The sequence below is a fragment of the Periophthalmus magnuspinnatus genome, chromosome 2, assembly GCF_009829125.3.
Source record: "Periophthalmus magnuspinnatus isolate fPerMag1 chromosome 2, fPerMag1.2.pri, whole genome shotgun sequence".
Lineage (NCBI taxonomy): Eukaryota > Metazoa > Chordata > Actinopteri > Gobiiformes > Gobiidae > Periophthalmus > Periophthalmus magnuspinnatus.
In genome coordinates, this window is record NC_047127.1 from 9,698,215 (window position 1) to 9,708,139 (window position 9,925).

General features: G+C 38.6%; 1 protein-coding gene across 2 annotated transcripts; it reads left to right on the forward strand.

The window, feature by feature from the left end:
• The first annotated feature begins 1,664 nt into the window (after positions 1 to 1,664).
• LOC117382749 (uncharacterized) lies at positions 1,665 to 9,886 on the forward strand. Of its 2 annotated transcripts, XM_055228400.1 has the most exons (4): positions 1,665 to 1,824; positions 4,359 to 4,411; positions 4,907 to 4,942; positions 7,182 to 9,886. In XM_055228400.1, the coding sequence occupies exons 2-4, from the start codon at positions 4,393 to 4,395 to the stop codon at positions 9,179 to 9,181; spliced, it is 2,055 nt and encodes a 684-aa protein (XP_055084375.1). In that variant the 5' UTR covers positions 1,665 to 1,824; positions 4,359 to 4,392; the 3' UTR covers positions 9,182 to 9,886. The 2 variants fall into 2 exon arrangements, with proteins under 2 accessions (XP_055084375.1, XP_033835878.2); XM_033979987.2 differs by lacking the exon at positions 4,907 to 4,942.
• Positions 9,887 to 9,925: the final 39 nt, after the last annotated feature.

A 9,925-nucleotide genomic window follows, 5' to 3' on the forward strand; every position in this document is an offset into this window, starting at 1 on the left:
AAAATCGCCTTAGTTCATTTTGGGCTGACAGAAAAGACATTGACCTTTGTGGCAGTTTTTGTTCCATGTGGATAGGCCCAGTAATTACAGAGATATTAACCAGGTCAACATCTGCAAACACGCACTTAAACAGCAGGTTCCTCCATAGAATTCTGCTCTTTCAAATCTTAAGAAGTCACGCGAACCCATCCTCGTACCACACTCGCAGATGTATCTTACGTAACAGTTCACCAAAGACTTCCTGCTCTTTTGAACTTGGCTCCCTGACGCTAACGCTGCAGCTGCCGGATTTGCAAGCTAAAAATAGGCTAATCATTGTACGCATTAATTTCTATATTTTCCCCAAAGCTGAAATTACTAACGAGTACTCCGAGGCCATCGCGACTTTCCGAAATCAGATTTGAAGCGTTTGTGGTGAAATGGAAAGTGAATGAATTGGCTGAATGGAGTGGTCTGATTGAATGTTCGCTAATCTGCGCTAAATGCCCCAGATCCACATTAGGTAGGAGATTAAATAATGGCCGCCACTTTGAGTTCCACAGCAGCGAGGACTGACTTGCCGTGTGGAATTACATTTGCATTTCACTCTAATCCTCTTTTGTTCATGCCAGAGCTAGCACACTACTAATAATTCTCATTTTGGATGGAATAAAATGAGAGGGGTTGTTTTTAAAGAAGGGGTATTTTACTTCTGTGGGGTATTAACATATTTAGATCAGCATGTCACCTTTGATAAATGCTACATCCACCGAAAACAGTATAATAACATGTTTTATAAGTTTCACTTTCGTTTTTGACGCTCTGAGTCCCCCCTCCCTGTGGCTACCTGGCTGACACACTGAGAAACCTTTGGGGGGTTTTTTGGGATTGGTCTGACATCATATCATGGGGTTTTGGCCCACTGAGTGGTGCAGCTTGTGAAGTTTGGGGGAGGGAACGTGGGAACTGGTGTTGGGGACTCCTTGCAAAGAGGTAACTATGGACTTCTGAGACTTTTACACCAAATATGGCAGAAAATGTTCCAGAGGAAACACTTAAGGGGAATGTCCTGTCTCATCAGCAACAGAGTGGGGAGAGAGAGGCTTTCCTGTTGTGTCTGCACAGTTTACCTGGCTCCCCCTGGAGGCTGCTGTGATGCCTCAATCTGCTGACCCTGCCTGACCAGTCCTCCTGTTATGCTGCACTGGGACCTTTGACTGAGACACAAACGCTGCAGCTAAACTTGAAATTCCCTCAGGCTCAATAAAGTATCTCTCTATAAGCACCACCCCTCCTGCCACCTCGAACAGCCGACTCAAACCTTCAAAACAACAGCCTATAAAACTCCAATAATGATTTTTCCCTTATTATGTATTTTTGTTTACCTTGTCTTTGTTTTATATTCTAGTATGTAAATCTTCTTGAAAACCACTATACCTAAAGCCACGCTATACCTAAAATGCTCTACCAACTGACTGACAGCCGCTCAGTTGGTAGAGCATTTGCCCACTGTTCCGAAGTTTGGAGATTCAAATCCCACAGTCAACATAAACATTACTGGTTCACCGGCCACATCCACTGACCCACAGGTTGGCGGTGTAGATTCCAGCTCACACAGATGAATACTGTTGTTGTGTCCTTGGACAAGTCACATAATCATTATTCATTCTGATGGAATAATATGTAAGCAGCAGGACACTTCAAACCCAACTCACCTTTGAAGATGATAGTGCCAGCCATAAAGATATTTGATGCTAGCCACACCTTTTCTGGGCAGGTCAGAAAGTGCTTTCACAGATGGGTCACATGAGTTTGGACTGGCCTGGAGAGCGTTGCTTAGACAAGGTAAGAAAATATGAAAATACGAAAATACAATAGACTTTGTTTTAGAAGAATACCACATGAAGATGCATTTATGACATGTATGTATAGACTATGAATGTGGTGAATGATTTTGAATGTGTTTGCAGTGGTAGTTTTAGATAATGATTGACTGGGTGGAAATTAGCATTTTGTTATAACTTGGCCCAAATATGTTACCTTTTATTTAGGTCAATGCTTTTATGTGCATTGTCCATGATTAGTTTTCTTTAGTCTATTTGTTAATTAAACTGACATAGTTTAAAGGTCATATATTATACAAAATTGAATCTTGTGAGCTTTAAGCCATGTTATAATGTTGTTATCTCCACAAAAACATACCTGGAGTTGTGTTTTGTTTCATTCACACATCTCCAAAGCTCAAAATGTTCTATTCCACTTTGTGATGTTATGAAGCTTTAGTTCAGTAGAGATTTAAAAAAAATTCCAGGGTTGAAATTTGCCAAATGATTCTAGTGAAGGTGTGTGGAGTTTAAAAACACAGTGGAGTGCTTTCTGTATGATAATACAGAAAGTACATTATGACAGATCAGAAAACAGTGTAATATGGGCCCTTTAATGCAATGTATTTTATGTGGTCTGATTGAGAGGTCGAAGTGTGTTTAGAATGGCAGTTTTTATTATATTCTTCCAAATTGACCACAAAAAAAGCATTTCTGTGTTTAACATATTCTCATCTCTATCTACTCCAGATGTTCTTATGGTAACTTATTAGGTTTGGAATTTTTGTAGTTGTGACTTTATCTGCAATTTTATTGCACAAAGGTCAGGATTATTACTTTATGATGACGGGAATCCCGTCATCATAAATCCTATATCACAAATACCAAATTACCTTATACTGGAAATGGGCGTTATCTGCAAATCTGCAACTACAATGTGCAATAGTCTTGAAGGGAGACATGACAGGCAAAAGTCTTTTTTTTCTTTTCATTTTGGGTTTTGGTCAGTTTGGTCTGAACACATAAGCTTTCACATGGAAACAACATTGTCCACTCAGTACTGAAAGATGTTTTAATATTTAATTGAATCAACCTGCAGCCTTTGTTAGTTTTATGGCACATTGTAACTTCAAAGGCAATTTTCTCAAAATACATTTCCCCCAAACTTAAATGTTTGATGAAACATACAGAAGGATTTTTTATATATTAAATTCCAAGTTTGTTTCAGGTTTTAACTTAAAAATAATAATAATTTTCAGTCAAATCTATTTTTACTAAATACTAAATAGTACCTAATATGTCAACAAAAAGAAGCAAGACATTTAAACCTGGCTCTTTTCAAGTTTCTGTTTTGAATGTTCCAAAAATTGTCAATTTTGGCTGTTTTTACACATATAATGCCTGATTTTTATATGAAAACGTTTACATGATGAAAAACTTGTAGTATATCATTTCCTTACATTTATATAAGAAATCTACAAAAAAAGTTTCAAATTAATGTCTTTAAATTGTTATTTTTTTCCTATTCACCTGCAGAGTCTCGCCGATGAAGTCCAAAGATCATGGATTATATTGTTGGCATTTAGAGGGCAAAGAGGGCATGCCATTTCCAGACATTATAATCATTCACATTTCAGAATGGAGCAGCCCACAAAATGTCTTTATATAACAATTTACAAGACATAAAATAACCCCACACTTTTTAGTAAAACATTTTGTGCCAGTGTTTTATGATACAACTTTATTCATATATATTTATGATTTCAACTCTAACTCAATGTTAATATAATTTTTTATTTTTTATTTTTTTTAAAAAGCTCAATGTCTAAACCACAATAACAAATAAAATAATCATCATTACAAAGACCACGAACATTTTACAACTGTCGGGAAAGTCTAAATGTTTTTTAGTATCAAAGTACAGCTGAGATGTGATAAAGATGAAGTATAGAGCAAAGTTTATTGTTTCATAATACATTACGTTAAAATTCAATATATTATACATTACGTAACATTCAACACGTTAAAATATAGCCTTTTTTTGGACAAAATAACCATAATTCAAGATAGATCAAACATTTAGCCTAAATGATGAAGATGGCTGATGGATATGGGTCATGTTTTGCTTCCTTTGTTAAGTTGTTTCAAATTTACCATCAGCACCCATGAGCATTATTTCCTGTGATGTCATGGTATGATTTAGTTATTCGGGGCAACAGCAGCTCAGTTGTTAGAGTGACTTGTCCATTGATCCGAAGGTTGGCGGTTTAAATACCACTCACAACATAAACATTATTGGTACAGCAGCCACATCCACTGACCCACAGGTTGTCCTTGGGCTTAACACACCTGACCCCAGTGGTGCGTCCAGTGCTGTGTGAATCTGTGTGTGAATGGGTGAGGGGTTTCTTGATGTAAAGTGCTTTGAGTGGAAAAGTGCATTGACCAAAAGGAAAGATGCTTTGTACCAGGTTATAGCAGAATATTGTGTCTATGTCATGTAAATGTTTTGTGTAATATTAGAGATACGAGTAATTTTCTTTTGCATTTCAACAGTTCCTAAATGTGACACTTCCCACTGAAAGACAATATGGCAGCAGCAAGACCTGGTGAGTTTAAATCACAAAAATGTACTTAAAAATTACTGCTCCGATGCCACAAATACGCACGCTTTTGTCCACGTATTTCTGTGATCCGTTATCCCAGGTTAAAGTCCAAAGTGAAAACACTGGCTCACCTGCTGTTCAAAGTTTTCATGACTCCCCTTCAGACATTCCTCAATCGAAATGCTGTTCTGAAGTAGGACACACGATAATTTCCACAACACTCAAACAATCCAACAATCTCAATAATAAATCACTTTTACAGCAGAAATAATACGTGCACTACTGGTAAATCACATGCAACACGCCCAAAGATTGCACAAGCTATTTCTCAGTTTATACTAGACCTGATAACTGAGACCCCATGAGCATTTTGCTGCTGCCAATTTTGAATAATAAAAAAGATTGTGAGATCAAATCTTGTTTTAAACGTGATGTTTTATATCTGCTTGTAATCTTCTGTACACTACTTAATGTGCTTGTACTTTATGACTTCTACAGTTCTAATGAGACAAAGCATCAGTCTTCCATCACACAGTAAGTATTTACATCACTGTATACAAATGTAAAAGTGGGTAAAACAGCTGTCAATGGGTCAATTCTACATGATATTGAAGACAACTCAATTTGTGTATGGTTTGTTTATTATTTTGTTTTTTCAATCCAAATCCCAAAAAAGAGGTTTACACAGAACTATGGCTTGTTAAGGGAAATGTGTGTTTCTGAAGGTACATTTATCGTGATTACTTTGTAATTTTTAACACAATCATCCCATTTCGAGTGTTTCAGAAATTTGTGTGTCCATTGACTTCCATTATGAACACATTTTTTAATAAATCAAGGAAAACCAATTTTTAGTGCAAGTTTTCATTTTCAGACCCAATAAGTTGTAGTAAAACATATGTTTTTGCAAAAATAGCCTACTTGAGCAGAATTTTATTGCCCAAAAATAAGTTGGATGTGTTGGTAGTGAGAATATCCTTATATAGAACTATGTATATCTGAGGGTGGAACTTTGATTAGGCCTAAAAGATAACAAACATGACTTTGGTGGTAGTTGTTCAATTTTGTAATTTAGAAACTGAAAAATATGATTTGTTACAAAACACATTTTTAACAAGGCACAAGGGTTATTTAATATTTTGATTTCTGCATAACATTATTGGCCAATTGAGGTTTCCAGGGACTAATGCCGGTCTGCAGGCGGTGCAGCTCCAGTCCGGTGACCGCAGGTATTCTGTATAATTCAATATATTGAGAGGAGTTCAGATTGCACACCGTGCAGTGTAGTGGTGCTTTCTCCTTAATAAATCACTAGTTATTGTGCAAGCTCAGGGTCTTGTCTGTGCAGCTTCAAAAGCAGTAACACAGCAGCACAGCAGACCACCGCTCTGCTTCTGAGTGTCACACCACAATATAACCGCTCCTACAGTAGTCACCGCTGGGCCGGGGGCAGTTTAAGTGATAAGCAGTCATAATGCACTAAGTGAGGTCCACACATATTCCTCAGTTACACAGCAAGAAACTGGACTAGCTGTGGATAAAATGTCTCAAATTGTCTCTGTCTGTGTGACAGCACATAGGAATTCATTTGTGGATACTTGCTTGGAGATGGATTTTATGCACACATCAACAAGCAGCCAGTCACCTCTTCCACTGTCAACTCTAGACCCACAGTGCCAGTGCTAGGCCAAAGGCAATACCAGGAGAGGGACCCACAGTGCCAGTGCTAGGCTGAGGGAGGTACAAGGAGGGAAAGAGAGTCAGCTGATAGACAGAGAAGCCCAAGGCCCAATCAGCACTGCTGTTAGCTCTATTGGCCGTCATTTATGAACATTGAGACGCAAAAGGTGTAACTACAGGTGTAGGTTATATTTGTGCACACGCCAGAGGGTGCGTGGTATTTATGAACCTGTGCACACAGCTCCGATCCTGTCATACACACACACAGCTGGTCATGAATATGGCGGACGAAAACCAGCATCATTTGAATCAACCAGACCAAAATATTCATGTTTCATGAGGCCTCACCCACGGGGCTTATGGCATAAAGGTGCGGAATATGGCAAAAATTATGGCAGAAATCACTATTATAGATAGGCCTAAGTGGGAAAAATGCAGCACAGTCATACTAGATCTAAACCCAGATGCCTGAAGCAGAGGAGCCAGAGCAGGGAGTGGTGTTAAGTGCCCCGGGTAGAACCAAGTGTATGGAAGACAAGCTTCTCAGAACAAGATATAATGAACCAGACCAGATCCGCACTTTTGTCTGGGTGATTTGATGATTTGTGTGTACTTTGCGCTCAGGTCAATTTTGATACATCTCAAAGAGTGTGTTGTATTGGATGTACACCATATATTTGCACCAATTCCACCGTACATACGTTTCATAAATGAGGGCGATTGGCTGCACACCAGAAACAATGAGCCTGTTGTCACCACATTCTACACACATGACTTGAACAAGATCATGTCCAAAGTGGTTAAAAAGCTCTCTGGAGGTGTGGCCTGTAGTACACATCAATCTGAGGTGGTCCCTGTGCATAATTGATTGTGTTGACATAACCTAATAGACAGGGGAAGCAGAGATCACTAGATGCTGCCAAATTTCCTGGCTTGAGGGAGATTTCACACAGTATTTCAGATAGTGAAACAGATTATCAGTAACAGTTATTTGGATTTGGCTTCAAAAACTGAAAAAAAGAAAAAAATAAAGAACAAACCACACATGAATGCAACATAATTCTCATGAATTTAAAACATCTTTTCATTCCAGAGTCTGAGCTGAAGCTGGTTCTTCTGGGGGAAAGTCAGAGTCTGAAGGCTCCAGTGGGAAACCTCCTTTTAGGAAAAACACAGTTCAGTCAACATTATAAATGTGTCAAAGGCAGTGGAAGACTCAAGGACAGACCAGTGACTGTGGTCTACACTCCAGACCAGCTTCTTTCCACTGTTTCCAATGATGGACGGAAGCGGTTTATACAAGAGATTAAAGATGTGAGTGGCCCTGGTCCTCATGTGTTTTTGCTAGTTCTACAGCCTGAAATCTTCACTGAGGAATACAAAAGGAGAATTCAGTCAGTCCTGGAGAGTCTTAGTGATCAGCCCTTCCACAATTCAGTGGTGTTGATGTCCAGACCACGAGCAGTGTCACTAGGGTCCATGGAGGAATACATGAGTCAGCCACATATAAAGGACTTGATCACTAAATGTAAGAACAGATATATGTGGATGGATTATATTGATCTAAATGATCTGAAACTTAAAGAGCTGTTTTCCACAATCAATATGATTTGTGAGCCAGACTATCCACAAAAACCTGCAGTTCCGAAAAATAGACAGGAGTGTCTGAGGATTGTGTTGTTTGGGAAAACTGGCAACGGAAAAAGTGCCACTGCCAACACAATTTTGGGCCGAGAGTGTTTCAGATCAATTACCCATGCTACATCTGTCACCAAACTCTGTCAGAAAGAGGAGGGAGAAGTTGATGGACAGAAGGTTATTGTTGTTGACTCTCCTGGTTTATTTGATACATCTTTGTCAAATGAGGAACTGCAGGGGGAGCTTGTAAAATGCATCACAATGCTCGCTCCTGGGCCCCACGTCTTCTTATTGGTGCTGCAGATCGGCCGATTCACTAAAGAAGAAAAAGAGTCAGTGGAGCTAATCAAAATGTACTTTGGAGAAAAATCAAGTCCCTTTATCATCACTCTCTTCACTAAAATTGATGCCCTTGAGAATGTGTCCATTGAAAATTACATTGAGGGAAGTGACGATTTGAAGAAAATTATTCAAGACTGTGGAGGGAGATTCCATGGCTTTAACAATAAAGACAAAAACAATCAGTCACAGGTTCGACAACTCATACAAAAAGCCAACAAAATGGTGATGGAAAATGGAGGCAGCTACTACACAACAGAGATGTTCCAAGAGGCAGAGGTGGCCATAAAAAAGGAGATGGAGAGACTGCTGCAAGAAAAGAAGGATGAACTTAGAAAGGAGGAGGAGAACATTCAGAATAAACACAAACAAATAATAGAAGCATTGGAAAAACAAATGGGGAAGGTGACAGACCAGGAGGGTGAATGCAACACGGTTGAGCTGAGAAACTTTGAGCAAAAACAAGAAGAAGAAAAGGAGAGAAAGGGACAAGATGAGAAACAACAACAACGACAACAGTGGAAGCAAAGGCTTGAGAAGTTTGAAGTAAAAAGCAAGTTGGACTTGCAACCAAAACCAAAAGATCTAAGGAAATTGCGAAGGGTCTCAGGGACAGAGAACCAGACCTCTGAAAATAGAAGTATGGAACAGGAGAGCGTCAAAACAATACAGCCTCCTAAGGAAACCAACATCATCAGGAAGAATGAAGAAGATCAAGCCCCCCAAAAGCTGGAGGAGACGCAGATGCAGGAATTAATAAAAAGTTACCATGAAGAGCTGACAAAGCTGAAGGCCAAATATGAACAAGAAGCCAGAAAAGAGGCAGAAAGATTCAATGAGTTTAAAGACAAGTACACTAAAGATTTTGATGCTCTCCTGGAGAAACATGGGGAGGAAATCTCATGTCTGAAGAAACGTCATGAGAGAGAAATAGATCATATACACCCCCAGAAAGCGTGCGGTTCTTTGCAGAATATCACAGCTTTCACTGAGGGACTTTTAAGTGAACCCGTGTGGCATGTCAATGACACACTACAACATGAAATGAGAAATCGACAGCAAGAGGAAATGAATGATTTGAAGAAAAAACAAAAAAAGCATTGTTCAATTTGCTAACCTCAAAACTACTAAAGATATTACATATACACTACCAGTGAAAAGTTTGGACACTTTTGAGTCTTCTTTATTTCCCTGATTATTTACACTGTAGATTCTCACTGAAGGCATCAAAACTATGAATGACACATGTGGAGTGCAGTAAACAAAACTCAATAACTCCAGTCTTAAAAACAGCCACCCTTTGCTTTGATCACTGCTTTACATTTTTGGCATTTGACCTTGACAAAGCACAGCTGTGAAGTGAAAACTATTTCAGGAGACTTCATCAAGAAGCTCATTGAGAGAAGGCCAAGGGTTTGCAGCCCTGTCAACAAAGCAAATGGTGGCTAAGATTTGAATTAAAAATATAAAGAATATTTTGTTGAGTTATTCCATTTTTTTCTTTGCTTCATAATTCCATACATCTTTTGATCAGTCAATCAAAATCTATTAAGTTAGCCACAAGAGCAGCCAACCACAACCATGACAACCACAGATTTTGATGTCTTCTGTATGAGTATAAAATGCACAAAGTAATAGTAAAAAAAAAAAAAAAATTGAATGAGAGGGTATGTCCAAACTTTTGACTGGTAATGTACTTGAGCATTGTTAGAATCTTAGTAAACCTAGTAGAAAAGAATGTAGATAGCTCCATGTGCACGACCGACGTGCCTGGTTTTGAATAAAACACACTGTACTGTGTGATTGTCTTTACGTGAGGCAAATTTATTTGTATAGCATAATTCATACACAAAGTAATTC

Coding starts and splice junctions, on each gene's coding strand:
- LOC117382749 (XM_055228400.1), top strand. Junction 4,943..7,181: donor CATCAGTCTTCCATCACACA/GTAAGTATTTAC, acceptor TTTTCATTCCAG/AGTCTGAGCTGAAGCTGGTT.